The sequence below is a fragment of the Pygoscelis adeliae genome, unplaced genomic scaffold, assembly GCF_000699105.1.
Source record: "Pygoscelis adeliae isolate BGI_AS28 unplaced genomic scaffold, ASM69910v1 Scaffold24, whole genome shotgun sequence".
Taxonomy (NCBI): domain Eukaryota; kingdom Metazoa; phylum Chordata; class Aves; order Sphenisciformes; family Spheniscidae; genus Pygoscelis; species Pygoscelis adeliae.
The window spans coordinates 5,163,004-5,190,423 of NW_008824806.1; the positions used below are offsets into that span (position 1 = coordinate 5,163,004).

The 27,420-nt window shown below is 36.8% G+C and overlaps 1 protein-coding gene across 1 annotated transcript in view; it reads right to left on the reverse strand.

The window, feature by feature from the left end:
* Positions 1-27,420, reverse strand: part of CC2D2A (coiled-coil and C2 domain containing 2A) — a 53,772-nt gene extending 26,352 nt beyond the window's left edge. The window contains exons 1-17 of the mRNA XM_009324098.1: positions 27,340-27,420; positions 26,727-26,828; positions 24,730-24,831; positions 23,723-23,899; positions 23,394-23,547; positions 21,839-21,975; positions 20,932-21,063; positions 18,782-18,991; positions 16,015-16,121; positions 12,987-13,127; positions 12,409-12,565; positions 10,072-10,304; positions 8,973-9,150; positions 7,596-7,752; positions 6,336-6,483; positions 3,873-4,011; positions 2,885-3,088 (exon numbers count right to left, since the gene is read on the reverse strand). Of these exons, the coding sequence (XP_009322373.1) occupies positions 2,885-3,088; positions 3,873-4,011; positions 6,336-6,483; positions 7,596-7,752; positions 8,973-9,150; positions 10,072-10,304; positions 12,409-12,565; positions 12,987-13,127; positions 16,015-16,121; positions 18,782-18,991; positions 20,932-21,063; positions 21,839-21,975; positions 23,394-23,547; positions 23,723-23,899; positions 24,730-24,831; positions 26,727-26,828; positions 27,340-27,366 (2,505 nt within the window). The 5' untranslated portion in view covers positions 27,367-27,420. The remainder of the gene's footprint in view (positions 1-2,884; positions 3,089-3,872; positions 4,012-6,335; positions 6,484-7,595; positions 7,753-8,972; positions 9,151-10,071; positions 10,305-12,408; positions 12,566-12,986; positions 13,128-16,014; positions 16,122-18,781; positions 18,992-20,931; positions 21,064-21,838; positions 21,976-23,393; positions 23,548-23,722; positions 23,900-24,729; positions 24,832-26,726; positions 26,829-27,339) is intronic.

Below are 27,420 nucleotides of genomic sequence, written 5' to 3' on the forward strand. Positions count from 1 at the left end.
AAATTCTGTATTGAGGGTGGAGTAGCTCCATGTGCTGGCACAGACTGGAAAGCAACCAGAAGAATAACAGCCATATTGAAAAAAATCTGGGGGTTATGGTTTAATAACAACCAACGATGTGTTCTTTTGGTAAAAGGCAAACCACAGGCTACATTAGGAATAGCATGACCCACAGACAAAGGGAAATTACTAGCCCCTCCAAACTGGTACTTGTGAGGGCATACCTGAAATATTGCGTCCAGTTTGGGGCTGCCAGTTCAAGAAGCATGTGGAGAAACTGGATGGGGTCCACTAAAGGACTACTAAGACAGTCAGAGGCCGAGACAACATGACCTACAAGAAGAGGTCAGAATCTTAGAATAATGTAGTTGGAAGAGACTTCTGATGGTCATCTGATCCAAACCCTCACAAAGCAGGAACAACTCCAACCCGGATGCTCAGGGCCTTTGCCAGTTGAATTTTCAGTATCTCGAGAGATGGCAATTCTACAAACTTGCTTGACAACATGTTCTAGAATTTGAATACATTCTTTGTGAAAAATGTTTTCATTATATCTAACTGGAATTTCTCTTGGAGTAACTTGTGTCTAGCATCATCTTGCCTCTAAGATGAGTCTTGCTCTGTTTTCTCTGCACCTTCTCACTACGTACCTGAAGGAAGCAATAAGATACCCCCTTAGCCTTGCCTGCTTAGGCTAAAACAAACTTAGCCCTTTCAGCCTCTCCTTGTACGTTGCGTGCTCCAGCCCTGTAGATATTCTGGTAGCTCTGTGCTAAACTTGCTCCAATATTTCAGTGTCTTTCTTGCACTGGACAAGGTGTTCAACTTAATCAGTCTGGTGAGGAAGAGATTAATGAGCAATCCAATATCTGTGTCCTGGTTTCGGCAGGGATAGATTTAATTTCCTTCCTAGTAGCTGGTACAGTGCTGTGTTTTGGATTTAGGATTGGAACAAAATTGATAAGGCACCGATGTTTTAGTTGTTGCTAGGTAGTGCTTACACTGGCCAAGGACTTTCTAGTTTTCCATGCTCTACCGACTGAGAAGGCTGGAGGTGCACAAGAAGCTGGGAGGGGGCACAGCCAAACTGGCCAAAGGGACATTCCATACCATGTGACGTCATGCTCAGTACATAAACTGGGGGAAGCTGGCCGGGGGGGGCCGCTGCTCGGGGACTGGCTGGGCATCGGTCGGCGGGTGGTGAGCAATTGTACTGTGCATCACTTGCTTTGTGTATTATTACTATTATCATATTATTATCATTATCATTTTATTTCAATTATTAAACTGTTTTTATCTCAACCCACAAGTTTTTCTCACGTGCTTTTCCAATTCTCTCCCCCATCCCATCGGGAGGGGGGGAGTGAGCGAGCGGCTGCGTGGTGCTTAGTTGCCAACTGAGGTTAAACCACGACAATCTGCCCTCAGCTATTTGAGGGGCAGTTACAAAGAAGAGCATGCCAAACTCATCTCTATAGTTCCAGACAATATAACAAGGAAAAACAGCCATTAAATACAACTTGGAAGGCTCAGGTTGGACATGAATTTTTTTTTTTTTTTTTTTTAAAACAATCACTGGAAGGATAGTGCAGCACTGAAACAGGTTATCCAGAAAGGCAGTGGAATCTCCCATTTAGAGATCTTCAAGACTTGGCTAGACAAATACACAGCTGACCTCATCTAGTGCTGGCAACAGTACTACCACTTCAGTGCAAAGCAGGACTAAATGACCTCCAGACAATATTTTCCAAACAATATTTCCACGATTCTATGAATTTTCAGACTTCTTTGCCAAATAGCTAGTAAACCAACTAGGAACAATACGACTTCAAACTTAGTTTTGAAGATCATGTCATATAAAATGAACTTGGAATGGGTGAGCATGGGTGTATCCAATTTACCTTTAATGGAAAAAACCCAAATAATTCTTAAACTATGGTTTTCAATTTTGAATAATAACATGAAATGAACAAAGTCCATAAAATCAACTGGATCAGAAATTTATATCAAAGATGTGGCACAATCTTTAAACAAAAGATACAAAACTAATCTAAAAATTTAAAAAGGAAAAATATTTACTGCAAAGAGCCAGACATGATTGAATTAATAAGTATCTTTAATAAAAGATATAATCCAAAAGAAATGGAAGAAAGGAATTTTTCAAAGAAATTTATGTAAGAAGAAGTAGGGATAAAGCAGCAGTTGCCAGAATCTGAGATGATTCTGATCCTGCTAAGGCAATGAACACACTGAAATGCTCCTTAGCTTCACGAATTGCTAAAGAACAAAAGAATGCGTGACTTAACACTAATAATGGAGTTGAGATTAAAAATAATTGAAGGATGACCCAAATAAAAAATGCACACATTGCATTTCAGTAAGGTAATTAACAGACAGGCAAGGACAGGGTAAGCTAATTGGAACAATGTACTAAAACAGGAATAACTGCAACATCGGTTGGAGAAAAACATAAAAAGGTTTTAATTCTCGTTAGAGTCATTGCTTCCAGCAGTCTCCACAGAAAGGGCTCAAAAGTTAATAAGCCTAAGCCTGAATTATCTTTGCATTACCTTTCTATATTTGAAATCACCTTTAAAAAAAAAAGTCTCTTACCTTTAAAAAAAAAGTATCTTATAACATTTGTGTCTACAGCAGTTGCTGTGTTTTCTTTTTCTCCTTCCACAGTATAGCTATGGAAATATTGCCTTGGAAGGAAGCTATCTTAATTAGATTAAAATAACACTAGAAAAGACTGAAGGAATAAAATTCTCATTTTTAAAACGTCAGCATAGCTGTACATTCTTCAAGGGACCAATTCACTTAATTGCAAGTCAAACATTATTAGCATTAAAACTAGAAAAGAAATATTCATGTAACATTCTACCTGGAAGATTTTCTCACTGATTTCTCGTTCATGTAAAGGGACTTGCTTATAATTTCGGAACTCTGCCACCTCCCCATTTCTCAGCTGCAAGAGTCGGAATCTCTTTGATCTATTAAGTTCCTCATCAGAAACAAAATTAAATTCTTGCTGCAACTGTTCCAATCTGAAGAAATCAGGAACGAGTGCCTCTCCACTTGTAGCAACCTAAATTAGTCAAAAAATTATAAACCTTTTCATACAAAGTGGCAAAAGTCTATAAAATAACTTCTCTAAGTCTTACATGCATATTGCAAGGATGTTCATTTTAAGCAAAAGCAATTGAGATGGATCAAACTGAGACTGAAACACTAAGTGTTTTAAAGTAGGTTTTTGTTGAGCAAAGTACATGAGATTACACATTTAAGAATACAATAAAATTCTATTTCCTCATAACATAAACAAAACATTAAAGAGTAGGAAAACTATAACATAGCAGAGTAACCTAGGAAGCTGCAGTGTAAAGATGATTCATTTATACAACTTCAGCTATGTAAATAGCTCCTCAATTTGATGTTTAGAAAAGTCCCAATTTCTACAATACACTAGATGTCTGTGCAGTTGTCACTAATGAGCAACCTCCTATTTAATACCATACAAGTACACTGGGAATACCCCTGCACTTTAATGAAACAACAAACAAAATCCATAATTTTTTTTAATTTATAAATTAATCAGTTTGTGTATTCCCTTATACCTATTTTTCACCACTAGAATATGACTGAATGGATTAATAAATCATACTCATTAATAAATCATTAACCCACTACTAAATGGATGAATAAATCATATTTTTAATATATATTTTGCTTCTTAACACTCACACAAGTATGCCCATCACAAATTCAAATGCTACCACCTCCCTGGCATGCACGCAGATTGCCTGAGAAGGTACTGGTGATTAGGTGTTTCACAGCTCTATTAGCAGTACAGCTCTGAAAAAGCCACTCACCATGATCAGCTGCATCAGAGCTGCATTGTTTGGGTCATTTGGATCAAGTTTTGCTTCCGCTGCCCACTTAGCTAGTTTCTTCATGTCAGTTAAGCCTGATGTGCCAATGGATGCAATAGCATCAATATTTTTTAAAGCACTAAAAAGAGAGAATTGACAGAACTTACACCTAAAACACATATAATGTAGCAATAAAAAAAAAGTATTTAAAACAATCTCAGGAAAAAAAAAAAGCTCCCCACAACCTGAATAGTAAATTCCACTACACAGTTCTTAGTTCTAGCTATGCAACTGAGGGAATGATGAATTGGAAAGGTTAAGTAAGGGGGAAATATGAAGGAACTGGTGGAAGGGAACTTTTATACAAGGTGCTTATTGCTACATTTATGATACACCTACACCATTCCACGATGCTGATTACTAAGAAGATGATAAATTGCTTCACAGCATGAAAGTTAACATAAAAGTTTTGACAATCCATACCGAAAAGAACTTCTCAGATGTGCAGTCCTTGTGTGCGCTATGTCTTAAACCCTGTCTTTGACCTGTCTCCTGGATGGCGCTCTCAGACCTGCATTGCAGTCTTGGTCTCTGCCCCCTTCCCTGCCATTTCTGGATAGACCCTGGGGCCCAATTCATCCCCTTGCCATGTCTGGGACTGCTGCAGGCACCCTGCTCTGCCTGTCAGGTTCAGCTCCTGTAGGACTGCAAGGTGACTGGCAAGGGCGCTGCCTGTGCTGGGACACCCTTGCAGCCTTCTCTCCTGTGGTGCAGCCCTGCTTTTGGTCCTCCCTGACACAAGTCCCAGCTCCACTCCTTATCCTTTGGATGCTCCTGCTCACTTTCTTGTATTCAGAGTAGGCAAGGAAGTATGGTAGGTAGTCTGGAGGCCATTTGTACACTGACTTGCTGGCCAGGCTTCTGCCATCTTCTCACAAAAGCCACCCCTGAAGCCTCACCGCTACCAAACCCTTGCCACGTAAACCCAATACACCAGGACATGCATGTTATTAGCCAAATACCACAGAAGGTGGATGCTGCCCCTTCTCTTGCTAGGGGTGCTAATTTGAGTCTTTGTTCTCTACTTATCTGAGTATTTTCAAGAAAGCTTTAAGAACTTATGGATCTTTCTCACGCTTGGTTAGAATCAGCCAAATATCCAGCAGTTACTGGAGCAGCAGACAAAGTGGTAACATCAAGGTTATATCTTTAGGCACCAGCCTTGAACAAATGCACACTGAATCACAATTGTGCTGAAAAGCTAATGGGCAGCAAAAACTAACTTTAGGCATGAAAATCTTGTCTCCGACTTTCACAACAGACAACAGAAAGTCAAAGAGGGCTGTTCAACTCTAGAGGGGGACTGAAAGAAGAGTGTTTTACAGCTAACTTCCTTCTGAAATTCCCCATTTTTCCATTTACTACAGTGATTAAACTCAGGAGACTAAAGTTAGCCTTTGGGAATGCATCCTTATGTTTTAATCTCATGCTATTCTAGTCTCATTGAAGTCAGCAGGTTACTCATATGCTGATCAGCAAATTACTCTAACGGCTGCAGCTTGGGTCAAATATAGTAACAGAGTGATTTGGATGCCAATGTCTAGCCTCTAAATAAATAAAAATCTGACAGAATCAAATCAGCTGGAAGAGGTACTTGCTCAGTGTTAATAAGTATGGGAAAACTCCTAAGGCTTTACAGTGAAGTTACCTGAGGACATTACAAAAGCAGACTTGATGTATCATCTCCTTGACTTTACTGGAATTATAAAAAAGCAAAAAAATGGACAAATAATCTACAATATCCAACTTGCAGCCACAGGGCAAATTAGATTGTTTTGAATGGAATAATATACTCCTTTCTGCAGGTCAACAGGCTTCTGATGGAGAAAAATCATGACAGAGTATTATCTTGGAATGATCCAACAGATGAAAATTTTTCACTGATTAATTCACTAACAGTGTCAAGTCCCCATACTAACTTCTACTGCTTTCATAGCGTAATTTTTATCATTAATTACAGAAAAGGCATTTAAAGCATGTGTCCCAATAGCCTCCCCAAATGCACTTCGGGTAAGAAAGAGCTAGAGCTTCTGTTCTTAGCAAAATGATTACAGGAAAGTTCCTTGCCAATATATACATCTTCTATTAGAAAATCATAAGGGTGAATTAATCAGCTTGAGTTTAACTTTAATATGGTCTATAAATAATATACTAAAAGATAAAATTTCTAACTAAAATCTATTTACCAAAATTGGACTCGATGATCTTAGAGGTCTCTTCCAACCTCAATGATTCTATGATTCTAAAAATGTGTACCCTAAGATATCTGCAGGGGGTTACAGCGCAAAGTAAAAATATCTAAACTTAAGGAAAAAGATCATGAAAATTCTCGATTATGAAAGTCTATTTTTTAAAAATACTAATCAGTTTCCCATGAATCATTGAAAATTCGTATCATACTACCTTGGAATGCCTGTGTTTTGCTGAGATACTGGAGGAATTAAGGGGATTCCTTTTTCTCCAACTGCCCAAGAGACACTATTGGATACTTTCCCAGAGGTCATTAAAGTCATTTTGTTGCTACCATCAGCTTCAAATGAAAAGGACACACCTATCAAGGGGGAAAAAAACCAAAGTAGTATATTTACACATTCAAACACGATGTCTAAACATTTTTAAAAATACTTCCTGAAAATAAGTAGTCAAATAACCTGTGCCTTTATATAAATGGGGTGATGTGAAACAACTTGATTCTGCTGCATGCTGGGGGGAAGGACTCTGCTCTACAAAAGGAGTGAAAGATTCCATTCCACCTACAGAAAGGCTTTCCATTTGGGTTGGAAGGAAAGGCTATGCCTTGAAAGCTATGCCAAAGCCTTTTTTTTTTCTTCACAGGTGCACACTATTTAATATTTCTGGTAGTTTTCAGATTCAGCATGCTGTTATTATTGAAACAGAAATTCAGTCAAAAGAATTATGCATGACTGAAAAGTCAGTCCTAAAGCTTTGTGATACACAGTTGTATATACAGTCATCACGGTCAACGACATTTACACACACATTTGTCGTAATGACTTTTTACCACGTCTTTCCTCCACAGCTTTTTATCTGTTCTTCTGCTCTAGCCTGATCTGTATTTCATATATGGCAAATTTATGCAAGTCAGTCATCTCATAATGCTGTTCAAACTTTATATAAACTTGAAAGTTCCATATTATTCTTGTTTCCCCTTTTCCTCTCTCCCTTGTTTTATCTTTCTAAAGTCCCAGGGATAAAATGTGTTGCAGGATATCAACAAAGCAAATAGGAAGACAAAAAAATTACTCTGCATATACACTTATACAGCCAGTTCTTCAGTGGTTTAAAACATTAAAATCACTGGAGCTATACTGATTAATACCATCTACTTGCTCTGCAGTGTCAGAGGCCCGATTACTTAAATACTGCAAAAACCCCAAACACCTTCTATAGCTAGTAGAGCTCCACTAATACTACAAGCCAAATAATAAACACAGTTTTATTACATACAGCTTAAAATTAGTAAGAGACAAGAATTCCACAGCAAACTTAATAAGAAGAATCACGACTATTTTATAAGATTCAGTTACAGAAGCTGTAAATGCTCCTAACAGAATTTACTCTGAAACTTACGCCAGCCTGTTACTGCTATGTGGTTTCAGCAAAATGAGAAACATTGAACTGAGAAAGACTGAGAGCCCCTACCACTCCCAACTCCTTCATGGTCCAACATCACACGCTGATTGCTGCTGAACTCTATTTCTTCCATAGGAGCACTGCCTGTCAGAATTGTAGTCTCAGGAACAGGTATGAACACTTCAGCCAACAAGGCAGTACTGCTCATACCCATTGTCTCATATATCTAGAAAAAAACAGGGTGACAGACATAGTAAAAAATTTACACGTGTATTCATGAGAAGTTGAAAACATATGATATTTGGATAAAAGGTTTTACTACGACTTCAGCATGAAATAATTCATTTAAGGCATTTGTCTTCATTTACTTTCTAAAATATCCAATTAGCAGCTACCAGCAGCTAACTTGGTCTGAATTCTTCTTAAAAGTGTATCCTCCTCACCTTTCTAATGCACCTGAGAATAGTATGACAAACTCTAGGCTTTAAAGAGCATCACTGTACAATATTCAACTGATTGTGACAGTCACTGGCATCAGGTGAAGATGCCGGAGGGTTTCTGCCTCACTAATTCTCCTTTACCACGAAAGGCAGGGTAAGGCACACAGTCCCCGTTCTGGCAGTACAGCAGACTGCTTCCCTCTTTCCTGGACAGTTGCAGGCTCAGAGTGATGTGAGTGATTTCTCCATTCAGATGTTTTTAATCCAAGAAGATGGTATTCCTTTTCCCTCTCAATTTGTGCATTACATAAATGGAGCAGGCGAGGGGTATACACCCTCCCCTGAACTACCAGTGATAAGTTACCTAACAGGAAAAGTCATCTAACAGGAAAAGTAGGATCCTGACCATGTTCCTCCTAAAAATATATTGTATTGGCTCTGAAAATTATTCATGTGACTCATTCATTAATTAATACTAGGAATGGGGGGGTGGTAGTTTGACTTAACTGCACTGTTGATCAAGTCAAGTGCAGTTATGGACATTACTAGCAATGAATTTTCTTCTTATCCCCCTCTAGCAAACATTATGATGATTCTACTGTGTGGACAATAATGTTTTAGAGAAGACCATTTTGGCAAGTTTATCTGCAATATAGATCAGTTTTTCTAAAATTAAGAGGCTGTTCCACTAACGTATTTAATCACATGTCCCAATTATTTAATTTCCCCCACACAGCCCATAGTCATGACACACGCATATATATATGAAAAACCATATATATATAGATAAAAAAATAAAAAGCACAAGCATCAAAAACGTAGCAGCAAAGTTGAAAGTTTGTGACTAGAGAAGCAAGGAAGGGATATAAGATTTATGATTTACAAAGGGTCTTTCACAGGTTTTTCGATCTTTACAATACAACCATAGAGCAAAATACAAGCATTACAGGAGTAATTACATTTCATATTATCTTTTTAAAAGTTACTATGATAAATCATTATCTACCTGTAGTTTCAAACTCTCTGGCCAATTGAATATTTGTAAATTGAAAATCTGTCCAAAGTGAACTCTGAAATCTGAACTTATTGGTCGGGTAACAGTCCTTGATACTTCTTTGGAGTTGAAAAGGACTTTTATAAATGCTGAGCGTTTCTTCACATCTTCTCGTCGCAAAACTTCTGCTCTGTAAATATGTCAATCAAGCAGTCACATAATTTTTAATAACATGTTTATTCTTTGGTTATTTTTAATGAGAATCTGATTCCTCATGGGGAAACAGAAGTCACCTAAATAAAGACCGTATTATTCTAATAACGTCACTACGCAGGAATGACTTTAAAACTATTATTTAACAGTTGTTTTATCTTCTCATGAATATAAAATTATTTAAAAATGAACAGGTCAAATTTTAGATCCACTAAACCTCCATATAAAAGGAGTTATTTAGGGAAACAAAATTCCCTTCTACTCCCTTCCTCCAAAGCACAACAAATGATACCAAATTGAGTTAAGATTTTGAAGGTTTTAGTAATCGGGGGTAGAACAACCAAGCAATACTCCTTCATGAGGCTATTTGCTGAATAAGTACAAAACAAAGCAGTTTTTAAATGACTAAAATATGCTAGATGTATGTTAAGTTGTGTGTGTAAATGTGGAAAGCAACACAAACAAGTAGATTTATTTATTTATTTTATCCACAGTGAAATCTCTGGTTTACTACACAATTTCTTTATTTTCCCTTTGTTGACTATAGCACAGACCTGGTGTAAAAGACTAGCTAGCAAGAGTGGTACTGCCAGACGTGATCTAGACTCTACGCTGAAAACAACTTCTTTATATATACACCACTCTTCTATGCAGATGCTCAAGGAACATCAGAAGGTTCAAAGGCAATGTGTAGACATGCATTCTCCAAGACCAGTATATACAAGGTTACATATGACTTGGAAACGAATTAAGGTATATCAGCTTCAGAAATGGAAGTTTCATCACTAGGCTAAACAGAATGGTGAGCACACGCTTTTGAAGTTGTACAATCAATCAATTAATAAATAACAGCATAAAATCATGAACAATGTGATTTGCAGGCCAACATTTATCTTACCGAGGACACAGCTCAGTTGGAGTTATGCTTCCTGACAGGACCAGTTCAGGAATGAGAGCAGGCTCTCCAGGTTTCCTTCTGCAGCTGTCAGCTTTTTCTCTAACCTGCTGCTCTATTTCCAGGCTACTGGCCATTTTAGGTGGGATGGGTTTTACATGTTCCTCACCAAGATCACCATCTTCTACTGATTCTTCTTCATTAATGTCTTTTTTCTTCTTTTTCTTCTTGGACTTCTGCATATAAAAATAAAAATGTTCTTCCTGAACTTGTTTCAGTCAGTAGAGTTTTTTTCTCTTGTTCTCTTGATTCACAAGTGATAAACATGTATGAGAAATGACGGTATAATTTTAAAGTCACCACACACAAAAATAAGATTTCTCTCATTCTATAATACTACTTCAGATTCAGAATTCAGCAATGCATTCCATTCATATGCTTCAAAAACATAATGTGCTTCAAACAAAATATTTATTTAACCTTCCCAACCAACTTACAAAATAAACACGTTTCTTGGAACATTCTGGCTAGCAGCTGACTTCTCATTTAGCCTGCGTTACCATGTGCATTCTGTTAGGATTGAAGGAAGGTTACTCAACTAGTAGACACAGTTCTTCGAGATGTATTGTCTGCATACACATTGACAAAATGAATGCACATGCACCACAAACTTTGGAGCACGAGCTTTTTAGCTTAGCAGTATCTTTAGCATGAGCAGAATGATCCCCTCCCTTCCTCTATGCCAAACAGAAGAATAAACAAACATAACACCACATGCCTTTCAGCATCTCCTAAACTGCAGAACTCCCATGTTCATGTGCATGTTCAGCTTTAAACAACTACAGGTAATTCCTCCTTCCGCAGACTTACAGATTACTTGTAAGTACAGCTTGCCTGGAAGCACCAGTCACTTCATGATTTAAGACACCATAAGCAAAAGAGGAGGAGGTGAGGAAAGCAAACAGTTTCTCCTCACTAACTGAAGTGTTTAGCCAAACAACTTGTTCACATATTTTTATTAATAAATATTCTTTCTTTCTTGGTCTAATTTTATGTTACCTTTTTTGTTCTTATATTTCCTTTTAAATTTATCTAGTCTTTTCTACCTCTAGTGTCTTCCTTAGATTGATGTGATCTGTGTTAGTAAGACACCAACAGCCGTGATTAACCAACACAGTACTTCGAGTAAAATAAAATAAAGTACTTCTGGACATGAAAGGAAGGTCTGTGTACTACATTTCACTCTAAAGGGAAAGAACCACAATCATCTCAGCCTCAAGACAGTTTGTGACTAACACAATAAAAAGATGCTGAGAGCAGCTTTGGCTGGAACCACCCCCCATGGTATTTGTGAAGGCGTTAACTGGCTAGAGGTAGATGAACAGTTCCCTTTAGGATGAATGCTCAAGACTATCTGCCTTCATTTTAAGGTTTACATTTATTCATCTTATCCTACAAGTAAATTGACACGATACTAATAAGTCATGTGCCCACTAGCATTCTGATAACAGGAATTTCCAATACTGGCAGATCAGCTTCCCCTCAAACATCTTAAGTGCCTTCCATAGATGGTGCTCCGTGAAAAAACTTTCCATAAAAGTATCAGCAGATGCACAAGATTCTTGAAAACTGTATTTGAAGCATTTCCTTAAACTTTATTTTGCTTTGGTATCCAAAAACCCACAGTGTTCAAACTGGGCAGTAATTATATTCAAGTATAATCACCATTACCCTGGGGTATCCAGTAGATTGCCACGTAACTATGAAAGCAAGTCTGATTTTGCTGACACTGCCACGGGCTATTTCAAAGACCATCCTGTTGCAGTGTATTGTTCTAGCTCCTGTATTTGTCAATATCCCCTTGAAGCATGACTGAGACCTTAACTACAGTACAGACTATTAGCAATAAAGTTTTTCAGAGATAAAAGGCTATAATATTAATTAAATTTTTCAGTTTTGGGACATTCCTGAACATAAATTTACATGAGATGACATCAACTGCTCGTTCATTAGAAACACCCTATAACTATTTTTTCTTTGCAAGAAGGACATGAATTTAATAGGAATGCTGCAAAACTACTAAATTTAAAGAAAGAACTGCTGAAGTGCTGAAAATCAATAGCAGAAAGACAATGCTCCACAAAAACCTAGCACATTTTAATTTTTTAATTAACAATTAATTTACTAAAAAATTCTAAGTAGACAGAATGTATCCAAATACATTACAAAATTTATGCACAGCTATCCTGAAATAGATTTTTCTTCTGTATTAGAAGGACAAATTTTGAACACATTTAGTAATAATTTTACTTTTTGGGAAACTGAATGATTGAAACAAACCTGTGTCTTCTTCCAGGATTTCCACTCTTGTAGCTCAGTTTTATACTCCTCCATTTTCTTCTCATAGTCTTCCATACATTCTTCTAGTAATTCATTTATCTCAGCCTGAATTTCTGCTTCATATGCTTTTTCATCTAATCTCTGATCAACCTCTTCCCTCCAAAAAAATAGTTAACACGTTGTATAAGTTAACGTAAGGGCTACAATTAAGTTTATAATATATAACATAGTAAGTCTACTTCTCCATGAATTAATTTCATTATATCAAAAGTGTGTTCTATTTAAAAGTATTAACATAGATAGTCGAAGAGTTGATAGCAGATAGTTACCATCCAGAATGAATATAATTACTTTTTCTTTACTCATTAGCCTTTAGAAATTCCTTTGTTACTTGTTATTTTAACCTTCCTTCCTCCCCAAACTCAAAAAGAATAGTGGCAGGCTCAACCGGTGCCAGACACTACTCAAATTCTTATTTTTGCACCCTTCATATCAGAATTATAAGTTCCCAAATTGACCAATCTTATTAAAACTCCACTGCTGGCAAATGAAGTACAAAAAGTGTTATCAAAACATACTTCCTCAAATAAAGTTTCATGGGTGTGTTAGTAAACTTCTGAAAGTCACGAAGGGATTTAATTTGTTTCCAAACTTTTATAATGGTCTTAAGCAACATTCTGTCTTTTTCTTGTTCAGCATCACGAAGTCTTCTGGTTTGCCTAGAAATATATATAAATATGCACAAAATCAGTCAGAATTGTATAACTCAGTGGAACAACAGAGTGAAAACCTGCAATACCAAAAGCCAAGTGATGTGGGTTTCAATTTGATTGATGGCTGTACGGGTTTAAATCTGAGAAGCAAAAAACCCAGACTTGAAGATGGCAGGATTTGATTTCCTTCTGTACTCTCTTGCATTTTGGACAATCTGACTTCAATTACAGTTCATTCTCTAGAGATTGTAAAGTTTTCTGAAATGCTTATTACAGCTGTACATCATTAAAAACATTTTAAAGTCAATTCATGTAAACAACAGCCCAGGAAGCCTACACTGCTGCTATGAAGTAATGCTTATTACAATCGTACATTACAAAATATGTTTTAAACTTAACATGCTTCTAGCTCCAGTAAAAAGGACTTGCAGAGATGAAGTAATGTAGTAATGTATGAAGTAATCTAAGTCCTTTGACAGCCCTACAAGATTCTTAACACAAACAAAATTAACAGGGCTTTTTTTTGCCTCAGAATTAGTATTTCACATTTCTACCCTCTAATCTGTTTGTAGAAGAGCTATTCATTAGCACTTTTAATGACCAACACACACTTCCAATGTAAACATCTATGCAGCACGAGCACAGACTGTTTCCAGTACTATCTTGGTAACTAAACATGTCTAGTAAAAATAATGTGATTTAAAAAACAAAAAAGATGTAAACTAACACATTACTACTTGTTATATTCAGAGAACATAGAAGACAGGGAGGCTGAGTTAGAGCTGAGAGAAGAAATACATCATACGTTATTTAAAAGCATAAGCAAATTTAGTAAAAACAATAAACAAAGATGAAATACAGACTTTCCAGAAAGCAATATAAGTAACTTCTCCACTTCATTAGCTAGCATTTTGAATATTACTTATCCATGCAGCTTAACAACCTTTTCTTCTTTGTCTACCAGATGAAGCTAGAAGACGAAGCTTAAAAGACATGAGGAACACGCAGGTCAGTAATTACACTTATCTAATGTACTCGATTTGGAAGCAGGATCTTTCGGTAGAGAATCACCTCTGCTAAAATACATCAGCCAGAAGAGCCTGAAACCTGCAATCCGCAGCGTATGTTGTCTTCCTCCTCAGCAAATGAGGACAGTAGGGCTGAAATTGCTAATTGGCAAAAGTTTTCTGCATTCAGATGACATTTCTTCCTCAAACCGACGGAAAACTACAGCTCTGATCTCCAGACAGCAAAGAGTACATATTAGTCATGTTATTGGAGAGTGAAGGAAACAATTAGATTATTTTCCATGCTACACTCTCTTCACATCTGTAACTTCTCAGAAGTGTACTACATTGACCATCAGGGAAATGCAATGTTAAAAGAGAGAAAAGGCAGGTCAGATGTTTTTACCAACATATGTGGTCCAAGTCAGTATTAGACACCATGACAGTAAAAATTCCCGAGCCCATCTGAGCCTCATATGTGTAACAGCTTCTAATAACAGAGCTGTAGCCAGAAAGAATTACAGATATGAAAAGCCCTAGAATAATCCCAGCCAAACTCATTTCACATCACTTACGCAACACTGATCTCACTGATTTCAGCAGTTTCTCCTGATTCACAATAGTGTGACACTAAACTAAAGCACTGAAGACCTAGAAAAGCACTTAAGATACCCAGAAGGAATATTCTAATTAGAATTAGCCATCAATCATTTTGGTTGGTGCCAAAATCCAAGAATCTCCTTCCCACAGTGAACCTTCTCATTACTATTCTCATGCTTTCCTTGGTGAGAGCTCCTGTCTCCAAGGTACTGTATGGTAACTGCACACCTCCTGCTCCTAGTCCTCTAGCAGATGTGTTAAGAAAATATTAATAAAAGCTATTCCTTTTTCAATGGAAGGAAGACTTTGTCCTTTAGTATAAAATAATACATTATAGACTTCTGTATGTGCTGCACAGATACCAATGTATTACAAGGCAGCATACTCGAAGGATGAAAATCTGAAGCAATTCCCAAACTAAGAGTAATGAGTGGATGTGTAAGTGTAAGCAGACATTGATTTCAAGGCTGAAAGTAGAATTGTTGTTAAAAAAAAATTGATTTTTTTAATATTGTATTATCATGTGATCCGTTACATCAGTCTAAATTTCTGTTTATATAAATTAATACATTATTGCCTACTTTCAGATTGTGAAAAACTTTCAGATTTTTAAGTATCTACTAGTTAAAAGGCTGTTCAGCATAGATCTCCAAAACAACTGAATTTTTATCATACTGCTTACACTTAGAGCTCACCACTGTCTATCTGCCAAAAATAATACTAACTTTCACTACCAAGCCAAAACCTGTAATATATTTTTACTACCCAGTTACTGTCCAAGAACAATAACTGTAATCTTGTAAAACAAAATTCTACCATTTTATGTATACTAACCCATTGGCAAAAACATGTCCAAAATACCTAAGAATGGGAAATGAATCAAGAACACTTGTGTAATGAGGAAGATGGAAAAAACTAGGGCTTTTGTCTGTTCAAAAAATTACGTCACTTGCATTGTTGTGAGAGCTTCAGGCATCCAGCTGATGTCTATTGAAACCTTATTAAATTTTCATTGTGCAAAACACAACAGTAAATAGTTACTAAGTAATTAATAAAAGGTAATCAAATTAGACCACTTTTGAATCAAGATTTCAGCCTAAGCTATATTTTCTTCATAACTTTTTTTACTCAACTTATCAGTAAGAACTCTCAAGCCCTGAAAATACTTCTAGAGCTATTTACAGCAGAATTTAAGTGTCTGACATGAATCATATTCTGTACCAGCATGGAAAGGAAAAAAGGAACACAGTTTTAAAAAAGCAATGATTTAATGAATCCATACCTACCTGATCTCAAGTTTGTATTCAGGTATGCTCTGTTGTGCCACAGGACTAGGAAGACCAGCACCACCACCGTCTATACTACATTGCACAGCATTCCTCAAAGCATGCAGCTTAAACGAACAAACAAACAATTAACACATGGTTTGACATTTGTGAGGCATACAGTGTAATGCACCTTGACATCAAAGAGCTAGTTACTACATAACAGAAAACTGAATTATCTTGATTCTGCATTTACAGCGTTTTGCCATGTCTGCAAGGTGCTGATTCTTCAAGATGAAATTCAAATTAGGATCCCTGGACGTATGAGGGAGATTTACTGACTTTGATCATTGTGACAGATCTAAACAAGAGGACACAACTGATCTAGGAATTATTCTGAAAGCTCACCAATCAAAGGGGTAAGGGAGGGGGGAAAGTGAGTGTGCCAAAAAAACCACCTTCTACAAAAGTTTTTTTGGGGACTAGGAAGGGCACTAAAGGTAACCCTAGAAAATCAATAAACAACAAAAATGAGTGGATTGTGGATTTGATGAGTGCCTTACAGAAGCTGGGCACCTTGCAACAAAGCATTTAAGCATAACTTACTGCATGTAACAACTGGAAAAAGAGAAGGTCTAAGGACAAGACAGAACCGGGAACAATGGTACAGTTCAAATGCACTTTTGAAGCCCTTCAACTAAGATTTGAAGATAGGCATCAAATTATTACATGGAAGATGGACACCTAGTTTCAGAGAATGCAAAAATATACAGAGCTGTGAAGACAAGAGAATGTAAAGGACTGGCTAGGAGAAGAGAGAAAAAAGAAGAAACAGCAGTAGGATACGAACTAAAATTTTAGTGATTATGTTGCTGTAGATCTTCTTAAGGGTAATACTGAATGTGAAACCAGAATGGCTAATGGCACTGCAGGAGATGAAAGCAACTACATCCGAAGTAGAAGCAATGAAATTACAAATCAAGGAGCAAAGATTTTTTAAACAAATCTATCAAACTGGAGAGACAATATAGCTGCAGAGCAGGAAGCATACAGCTGAAAACATACACTGGCAACCACAAAATGAAACTCACTGGTATAAAAAAAAAAAAAGTTGAAAAAAATTTTGAAAGAAAGAATAACTGAACACATGGAAAGCTGCAAGTATCATCTGGGGCACAGAGAGCATGTTTTATAAAAGGAGACAGAAAGTGCAGTTTCTTTAGCCTGCCAAAATGAGGACTGAAAGGTGATATATTTTAAGATACAAAGAGCAAGCATCAGAAGTGGGTAAGAAGTAGTCCACTGGGACATGGCGGGGAGGGAGGGGAAAAGGGAGGAAGAGTTGTTTAAGCTTAAGAACAATTTGGCTGCAACGATCCGGCCATTAAAAAATGACTGTTAGAGGAGACAGGTTTTAAAACTGCCTGTCAGTAGCAGAATGGTGGCTAAAATACCTAATTGTTAAAATCTGTTTATGAAAAATATATTATGCGGTTGCCTACAATACTGGCAAAGTACTGTGGAAACACTCAGGAAATCCCTTCCACACATAGGTTCCTGTAATGCAGGCATGGAGAACCCAAATGTCCTATTTCACTATTTCATGGAAAACCAAAGCCAATCCTTCAAAGGAATGACAGACTAAAGCATACCAAAGAATTATTTTGAGACACTGTATGAAATATTTGTCCAGCATTAGAACTATAACCTAATGCTTTATACCAAAATTCAGAAGTATCTGTACAGCACCTACTGAGCCTTGTTACAGTAATATAAAAATGACCTTGCATACAATGATTATTTTTCCCTTATAAAAGCCCTTTAAGGTAGAGAATCATCATCACCTTTCATTTATGAAAATCTGAATTTATATGTACTTAATAATCCAACTAATTTTTAACAGACCAGCCCTACTACAAAGAGTTATGTTGTATCACATTTACCTCACATTTCTAAAGAATTGTTATCCTTTCAGATTTCAAAAGCATTTTAAAATGCTTTAAGAATATTCTTGTGTGCCCTGATGATATTAGAATTGTACTAACAATGCCTAAAGTTCATGTACAAATTTACACCAGAGAAGACCACTACCATTACTTCCAATGTACAGATGGAGAAAGAGTGATGGTACACAGAGGGTAAGCAGCCCAGCCAAGGTCAGCCAGCAAGTCAGCAACAGAGCCAGGAACAAAGAGTCTACGTTTGGCCTAGGGTTTTGCCATGTCACTATGTCACTCTTGTAAATGTGACAACAGTATGCATTTCAAACACAGCATCTGTCACAGATATATACCTGGAAATGGATCATCAACTTTTGTAGAATTTGGTGACATTAAACCGCTTCCTTTTGCTTTTAATTGACAACTGAAACTAAACTTCACTAAATTCCCTCCATTCTTGAATATTGTCTTTTGCGGTCTGCCTGTCAGAGCTGCTGAACACAATCCTGTGACCTCTTATTTGTCATTCACTGGAAAACATTTTGGATACTCTAAGGAATACTATGTGAATGTTATTGTATTGTAACAATTATATTCCCTTTACCTCAGAACCTGCAGAGAGTTCATTTTAAATAGAAGATCAAAGAAATTCATAATCTTAAAAATGCAGTTCTGCACTGAACACACAACAACCTCAGTGAAATACTTAGGTTTTTACCTTCTAACAAAATGCCATTCATTACATACAATTAGAATTTCATCACTCTACTCTGAAGAAACAAATTCAGCTTTTACCTTAAACTGGCACAACATTATCTCAGTAAGCTATGACAATGGAACAGAAGTACCTTGTCTGTGAGAAGTTCAGTAAGATTCTTCTGTTTTCTTGCTAAATACTGATCATATAACTGAGCCAATTTAGCTGCTAACACATGCTCACGGCTAAAACAGGGATGATGGGTGAATATCAGTCCAGAAATATCAATATCCAATTGAAACAGCCCCTGAAAATCTCCAGCTCCAACAAGATACTGATTGGCAGCTGTCATTTTTATTGCCTGAAAGAAAAAAGAATAAAATGGATTTACAAGCCCTGACAAAACTATCTTGCAAAGAGATTCTGTGACAGAAAATTACCCATTTAGCACTGCCTACATCTAACTACTGAGTCTTGAACTGTAAAGGTGTCTGTGGTAACCTCTTTGCTTTATTGACAAATGGGTGGCATAAAACCACCATGGGTATTCTACACAACAGAATTTTGAGAGCCCATACGAGGCTGAAATAAGAAGTCATCTGCCTGTACTGCAGGTTTTGCTGAGCAATGAAGATGATGACACTGAATTGGAAAAAGAAAAGCCTGCTAGTTCTCTTTTTACCTGTTTGTTTAGCATCACTTTATTTCCTCTTAGAACTGCGATCTAAGATAAACAGTCCAGCTCTGAGAAAGCAGCTTTCCTTGTAGACCATTTGGATTGTGCAGAAGAGGAAATATGTTATTCTATTCTAATGCCAGAGAAATTCACACCAACAAAGCCCAATGAAAGTTTTCAGCAGCAAAGCTTAAAAAGTCTGCTTCAACCCACTGCACCCGAAAGGCAATCATGGCTTATATCCTCAGGTTACTGAAATCAGAAGACAATTAGCAGTGCTTCCTGCCCGACTACTGCGGCTCCCCTCTTAGAATTCTTCAGAAGAGATTCATCAGAGATATTCTGGTACCATAAAAGATGAAGTTGTTAGTTACGTAGTGTTTGTTGCAGCCCCTTCGTAAGAACTGGAAAAAGGGGGATTGAGAGGGGAATTCAGCTGTTGCATAGCTCTGTTACAGGACTGGTATAAATGGCCGCGAAATACACTGAAGTCCACCTGATCCTTCCACATGCAGCTTCTCATCAAAATGTTTAATGTGATGTAATCTGTCATAAAAATGACAGCTTTGAATTCCTTATGCTTTAACTATTTTTCTGCCCATAAAGGACCCCCAAGCTTAATGTCTTACTTTCAACAGTGATTAAGGTATTTACATGTCACTATTCATGTAAACATGGTGTTTTTGAAACATAAGCTCTCTTTGCCTATCTTTACTAAGATCTAAGCAGCAACTTCTTTTCCTGTACGCGGAAACACCCTGCATAGATCTGTGGTACTGGATGCATCCTGAGAATTACGTATTTGTAACCAGCATCAATTAAAGGGCAACATTCAAATCTACATCAACAGCAGCAGACAGAAACACTTGTGTGTCCCAAAAAAGCAATATACTTTAAAGTCTAAAAAGTCACAGTTTTTCCAAGGGGGTAACAGAGTGCTAATAAGCAGAACAATTAAAGCTTGTTTAAAGCTTGCTGAATGGTTTTGATCAAAACTTATTTTGATTTGTACTGACTGCACACTGCAACTGCTGTTTGCCAGGGTAGGTATGCTGTGGTTGTGGGAAAAACAAAAATATCTGAACTGATGCAACATAACTCAAAATCAGTTGCTTTCTACGTGAGCGAACTGCATGTAAAGACTTATTTTGGAGAAGTTTTATCACTGTAAAATAACCATCACGCACATGCCCTTCAGTTATTTCTCTCTTAAGCTGCAGAGAGCTCCTCCGTCCTGACCACCAAGTCTACCAGCTTCTACCACGAGGAGCTTTATAGATACACTAACATAGGAACTACCCTACTTTGGCATCAGAATATCCAAGGGTGCTTCACAGAGACGTTAGTGACTCACAGACTTGAAGCAGTCTGTCATGGACTGTCACTTTACTATTTTAACCAGTACTACCAGCTAAACTCTTCATCCTTTTGTATGCATTATTTTTACAGAAAAATACAGGTGGAATATACTTGAAAAAGTAGAGCACATTTAAAGACTAGTTGTGGAATCCCAAAAAGTAGTCAGTACTCATGGTTCTTAGCACAAAACCCTTCAGCTCACCAGGGTTTCTGGTACAGGACTGGGATACTGGGGCTCAGGAACCACGTATATGAAATACGCCTACCTTTCTATACACTGTTTCAAGTTCTGGTGCAATGCCTTCTTCCAATGAGAATATTGGAGGCCTAGTAGAAGACTGTTTAATTGGATTAGGCAACGCTAAGATTTTGCCATCGTCACCAAACCACTCTTTGCCCTACAAATAAAAAACATAATTTTATATTGTTTCTTATTTTATATAGAAATAGCTTGCAAAATTATAATTCTTATGAAAAGCAATTACAGAAGAAAAGGTGACTATGAATTGTTTATGACTGAATTAACCAAAGCTCTTCTAAGACACCAAAATGAAATCTTCAAATATACTATGGATAAGTTTTGAAATCAAAAGACCAAGACCTCGAATACTGTGTTCAGTTTTGGGCCCCTCACTACAAGAAGGACGTTGAGATGTTAGAGCGTGTCCAGAGAAGGGCAACGAGGCTGGTGAGGGGTCTGGAGAACAAGTCTTATGAGGAGCGGCTGAGGGAGCTGGGGTTGTTTAGCCTGGAGAAAAGGAGGCTGAGGGGAGACCTCATGGCTCTCTACAACTACCTGAAAGGAGGTTGTAGCGAGGTGGGTGTCAGTCTCTTCTCCCAAGTAACTGGCGAAAGGACAAGAGGAAATGGCCTCAAGTTGCGCCAGGGGAGGTTTAGATTGGATGCGAGGAAAAATTTCTTTACTGAAAGAGTGGTTAAACATTGGAAGAGGCTGCCCAGGGAAGTGGTTGAGTCACCATCCCTGGAAGTATTTAAAAGACGTGTAGATGAGGCGCTTAGGGACATGGTTTAGTGGGCATGGTGGTGTTGGGTTGATGGTTGGACTCGATGATCTTGGAGGTCTCTTCCAGCCTTAATGATTCTATGATTCTATGAAAATACTGATAAATAAAGGATTTTAAAAAGACAACTATGGTGGTAGTGGTGACTTACTTGCTCTTGTCTGAGTATTCTGTTTTCTAAAATATTTTGATTAGACTGTGATACAAAGGGCCTGTCTCCTGTGTAAAGACCCTCATCCTCAAGGTACCTAGGCTGCATGTTTCCAGGCATCTTCTCAGAAGTGGGCACTAATGAGAAATTAAATAGAAAAGCATGTAAAGTATCTTATAACTGTAGTTCTAGTTTATTAATTCTCTAAAAACCTATGCCATTCTTAAAACGAATGGCACTGCACATTAAGCATGCTGTCAGAAATATCTTCCTAACTAGGAAAAAAGAAATAAATATATAACCAAAACAGGTCCTCTTCTTAATGAGGACAGATCCACAGTTTAAATCTATCATAAAAGTGTCACAAGTCTTCTAAACAGATAATTAAACATTTCCTCACCAAAAAAAATACTTCAAATAACTTAGTGGAGTTTAGTTTTAATGGTTGCTTGCATAACAGTGTAAAAACCCTTTAGCAGCAACAACTGACTAGACGAACATTTCTAAGCCTTTCCCATATAAAGTGAAACTTTAATTAAGATTAATCCGAACTACTATTACTAGTTTGCTTAAGCTACTCTTGTACAAAATACGGAACATGCATAAAAAGTCATGTTAGCCCAATAACAGCAGGTGGAATTCTTTAAAGCCTGCCTGCAGGATTATTTCACTGGTATGCATGGGCTCAGTATTTTTCAAGGAGCAATCTCAAAACAGGGAGAGATTATACTGAGGGTTACAATAAAAGTTATCCCCTAAATCAGAACATGGTGGACCACACTGGAAGCAGTCAGAACTAAGTTACAAGACACAAAAATCCAGAGGCACACAATGTCAAATATTTTGACGTCGCATTGCAACCTGTGCTGATACCATTCTGGTACAGACCACAGAGACTCATTTCTGTTTCTTCCACTTCAAATATTAAATAGCAAGTGATATTATAAAGCAATTTTTTCAGACTTTGCAGTTTTATGGGAATAAGGCAAAAAGGTCAGAGACATGATCATCAGTGTTGACTATTTCCAATTCACAAAATTAGATTTTGGGAAAAGGGCCCCTTGAATTACAAAAATCCTTAGGTTACTTACATGACTCTTGACAAACTTGCCACATCGAAAAAATTGCAGATGTGGCCAAGTGAAGAAATACTGTAAGTCATAATGTACAGTGCATGAGCCACTCTTAGTACCTAAATGCATGCACCCAGTAACCTGTTGCACATGTTACATCATGTAACAGCTAAACCCCAGTGAAAGAGGGGCCAGCCATCTTGCATGTACTATAGACAGCACTAAGGTAATTACGCCAGAGCAACCGATGTGCCCTGAGTTCACTTGCTAGCATACCAGCTGGTGACCTGCTGGCGCGTGCATGTTCCTTGTTAATCCATTTTGTCAGACTTTTTCAGACTTGACTGGATGATCAGTGTCAGAGAAGGGCAATTAAATATCTCTCTACTGCCAGAGACAGTCTGACACAAGATTTTTCAGCAGATCAAAGGGCGCCATGCTATGCAAAATCCAGGAACAAAATGGATAAGCACAATCTGTACCTGCTAGCATGCTGGGAGTGAAGAGAAATTCTTTTTCCTTTTTCAGTTGCTCAGAGTAGCTTTCACAATCAGCAGGTTTCATTACTAGAAAATCTTCAGCTGTCTGCCCTATAATGAATAAATCATCATCTTTAACCAGGCGTATGTCTTCATCCTATAGTTTAAGTGCAAACGTCTCTGTTAGTTCGTCTATTTCTTAAAATGGAGATCTTTAGAAAGTATACTTTCAGAATTTTTAAGGAAAAAAAAGTTGCCATTTTGTATTAGATGATTAAAATTAATTCAAGAAGTCTGAATAAAAGTATGAACATTTATTCTATAGCTCACACCATTTCATCCTCCTCTTGTTCATCCTCATGGGTTTCTACACATTCTTCTTCTGCCTCCTCTTCTTCATTTAATTCATTCCTTTTCCTGGCTCCAGCCTTTATACTCTCTGGTTCGGGATCAAAATTGAAGGTAAAGAAATTATATGCTTCTTCAGCGGAAGGCAAATCATTCTGGAACTAAGAAAAGAAGACAAAGATACTTTAATATGACATTTATAAGAAATTTAGGGCAAGCGAAGATGTCTTTCTATTAATAATAGCAATAACAGCATGTATAAACACTTGTCACAGGACAATAATTATTTTATCTCAAAGAGAACTCACCCAAATCCTGAAGCTGACTGAAATTTTTAAATGATACATGAAACTTTCTCTATTGCTATACTATTATTTCATCAAATATGTCTTGCAATGTTTTATTAAAAAAAAAAATTACCTGGTTTAATTTTAACCAGCTTATTGTTTTAAATATAAACAATTTGCAAATGAGAAATGCCAAAGTTTAAATTCTGGCCATAATGCAGATATCCAGGTGAAGGATATGAAGAGAAATTTCTAATGGCATTTTGCCTCTGAAGGACCCAGGCCCCTTTAGTGTTAAGATGAATCCTCTAATAAAACAATTAACAGTCGCATTTTGTGACTAATAAATATCAATATACTAACCTGTAAATTGCTTTTACTGCCAATTGGTGGCATGCGATAAAATGGATTTAAACAGAAGAAACTTTTTTCCTCCAAGCTCCAGCAATTGTGTCCAGATGGACTTGATTTTATTTTTTTTTTTTTTTAAATCAAATGACCCAAAGCCATTCTTATATTTGATGAAGCTTCCCTTTTTAGACTTCAATTGCTGGCATATACTGTTTGTGAATTTTTAAATTAAATAAAACCCTTTCCACTGCATAAGACTGAATTCTCTCTGCTTCTTCAAACAGAATCATGAAGCCATATAAAGTTTAAATGAAATTAATATCAGTTATTGAAATGAAGAAATTGGTACTTACTGTTGACTTTTGCTTAAGCTTTTTTACAGAACCACGAAACTTTATTTTTGATGGTAAGTGGGATTCATCCTTTTGCATCTCCCTAAATTTATCATTATCAGGCTGCATAAAAGTATATACATAAGTTATATATACATAAGTTATAGCAGACATTTATTGATCCATTAAAAAAAAGACAAATTGCTGAATACAGAGATTAGATATTGCATTTTCACAGGAAAAAAACCCACCAAACCCAAACAAAAAAGAAACACAGTCACTGTGGTAACAATTATACTGATTTTTTATTTATTTTAAAATACATTTATTACTAATTATTACTTAACTCCCTTCTCCTTTGGGTCAAGAAATAGACTGCAGAGTATCAAGAAATGGTTCACCACATAAACGTTAGCTTGTTTTCTTCACTGCTGATGAGATCATTGTTTCTGCACTCCCGAAAACAAGCAACCACACGCTAATCTCCGCAAGGGGGAGAAATGGGGTAGCAATGCGCTATCTTCCCGTCTACAAATGAGAGGCTGACAGACAGCGCAAGCCGGGCAGCAGTGGCAAGGGTGCTGCTGACAGACACTGCTGACCAGGGAAGGGAATCAAGGAGCTAAGGCCAACTTCTCATATAGCCCCTGCTGCAATCGGGAAAAGCCTATTTGGTATTACTCAAAAACAGGTGGTGTCCATTGCTTGGGTGCTTAAATACAGGCTTGATTATTTGTTTTGTTCTCTCTCAAACAATTATTGTTAGGCTACTCTAAAACTCCCATGGATGATACTACTCTACCTTGTCAAGAAAGGAGGTGGTTATCCATTTCCAGTTTTCTGAAGCCTTATCTGTCCCTACACACAGATCACTGTAAACATCACTCGTTCTGAGGTTGCTTCAGCAAGTTCTCTTAAGTGCTTCAAAGTGATTTTCATCAGGCCCAGCCAACATAAACACATCTAACATTCTATTTTTCCACCTTGTGGCCTGAATTCTTAGATTAAAGGAAGACATTTCTCAAGTTTACATCTATTCAACCTAAACTTGAAAATAATAATAGCAAAAAGAAGATCTCAAACCCTGGCAATCTGATGGCCAGTTGTTTAACAACAAAACAATACCTCATACATCTGTAAATAAGTACAGGAAACAAAACCAACACGTGGAAGGTTTCAGATATACTTTATATAAAATTAATAACCAACTTTAATAAGGGTATCACTTCCATATTTTCCTAAAACGAACATATTAAAACAATACAACTTAACTGAAAGCTATGACAATTACGTTTTATAAGAAAACACTGCCAAAAACCTCCCCACAACCTACATGAATAGGTAATTCTCCCCTAGACAAGCATTTAGCCAGGTTAATTCATAATGTTTGGAGTTCCAGATAAAAATGTTACTGCTACATGCTGTTATTTCCTGGGCATACACATTGTTTGGAACACATTTTCTACAGGCAAGCATTCTCTTTGTGAATTCTGAAGAATATCTGGGTGCAAGTTCTGCACAGGCATAGCCTTTGTTATTTTTTTTAATACAAAATCCATTTTCTAACAAAGAACATGCTAATACTAAAAAAAACCCTGAATCTAAAATCGTTACAAGGAAATACAATGCAGTACAATGACATAAAGTTAATATCCAGCCTTTAGCAATTACACTGTGCAAATTTATATAAAGCTATAATACAGTGGTCCTTTCTGTTACAGTAACTTCTAATTACTTCAAGGCATCTTAAGTGACAGAAGTCATGAACCTGTAAATGAGAGAAGTTTCACATGATGTCTATACTATAATGAAAGCAAATTATTATTGTTAAATATGTACATTAAAAGCAACAATCAGAAAGGTTCCTTCCTGGTTACTAATTCAAACGATAGTATAATTTTGATCCCATTAAAATAAATGAAACTGACCTTCAAGACTATGTGTAGTCTTTGATTTATTTCATGTTTCACATTCACTTTCTCATTATCAGAATAGCACGACCCAATGAACCTCCTTACCGCTTTATCCAGTCTGACTTCTGTTTTCCTTTCTCTGATGCTTTTTAAATGTCTTGGTCGTGGACTAGGGTCTTCTTGCAATAAAGTAATTTCTGCTTTTGACTAAGCAAACAAAAAAAAATGCTTAGCTATAATAGAAATATAGCAAGACCAAAGCTACAATAATTCCCAGGAACTCAACAGCTTATGCATGTTTGTTAGGGACAGAATCTTTTAACTATATAATCAGCTTAAGTGATTTTACAGACCTAGATGTTAATACCCCTTACTAAACTGCACAGTAAACTTACAAGGAAATCCATCAATTTCAAAACAGCATAAGAATTTTTTTGACAAAAACACAGAAGGATCTTGTAATGATCATATAATTTGAATTACAAAACAATGGTAACTTTCATATTATTCAAACAAATTAAATACAAACTTTAGAAAAAACAGCAATAGAAATACACCGGAAAATAACTGTACTGATGAACCGAGTATTACTTCGGTATTAGAAATAAAAAAAGCAGATATCCCAATTCAGATTCACATAGCACTAAGGAAGCAAAATGAAGTCGGTGGTACTTATACAACTAAAGTCAACCAGACAGGACTTCTGAAGGATTCTCACCCTTGCTGCTTTTAGTTTCTCTCTCATTCGTTCCCTAACAGAAAATCCTGCAAAGTCTGTCCTTGATGTAGAAGGAACAGG